Genomic DNA, 608 nt, shown 5'->3' on the forward strand with positions numbered 1-608 from the left:
GGAGCTTGTCCAGGGCATGTGCAGATCTCTCAGCTCATGTGCCACTACCAGAGCCTGAAAAATAAAACCGGAACGAACGTAAAGCACACTTTTACTGCGTACCAACCTTTCTTCTCCTCATACATGTGCCACATATGAAGCCAGTGAGTCCATTGATGACTTGAATAAAACAAAGAATAGCTTCAATCACACCGATGGCCAGGAGAATAGAGAAAAGGACAATATTCCAAAGGATGATGTTTTCAGGTTGTTTGCAAATATTCCATGTTGTCTGGTTAAACAAATAATTGTCTCTGTGATAGAGGAAAATAATTGGCAAGATATTAGCAAGTAAAAACTTGAGAATGCTTTCTGTGTTTTCTGGCATTTTATTTTCTGAACTTGATTGCACAAAGTGAGTCCCAGATGGTGCTATAATTGTTAAAAGCTGGTGATTCTCCCCAGAATTCCCTTTACAGAGATGCAATTGATAACTAGGGAAGAGAGCCACATCTGTAATTTGTTGCATCCACAAGAATCTCCTCTTTGTTGTATGGCAAAATTATGTTAATAACAAAAAAGAAAGGTCTGTAATGGTTTTAAAATGTGTCTCAATATTCTCTATTCCT

The 608-nt window shown here is 37.8% G+C and overlaps 1 protein-coding gene across 1 annotated transcript in view; it reads right to left on the bottom strand.

The window, feature by feature from the left end:
• Window positions 1-608, bottom strand: part of LOC103618380 (transmembrane 4 L6 family member 1) — a 16040-nt gene that overhangs the window by 2426 nt on the left and 13006 nt on the right. Inside the window, exon 5 of the mRNA XM_008636776.2 lies at window positions 107-293. Within this exon, the coding sequence (XP_008634998.1) occupies window positions 107-293 (187 nt within the window). The remainder of the gene's footprint in view (window positions 1-106; window positions 294-608) is intronic.

The sequence above is a fragment of the Corvus brachyrhynchos genome, unplaced genomic scaffold (assembly GCF_000691975.1).
Source record: "Corvus brachyrhynchos isolate BGI_N302 unplaced genomic scaffold, ASM69197v1 scaffold117, whole genome shotgun sequence".
In the NCBI taxonomy this organism is placed as follows: Eukaryota; Metazoa; Chordata; class Aves; order Passeriformes; family Corvidae; genus Corvus; species Corvus brachyrhynchos.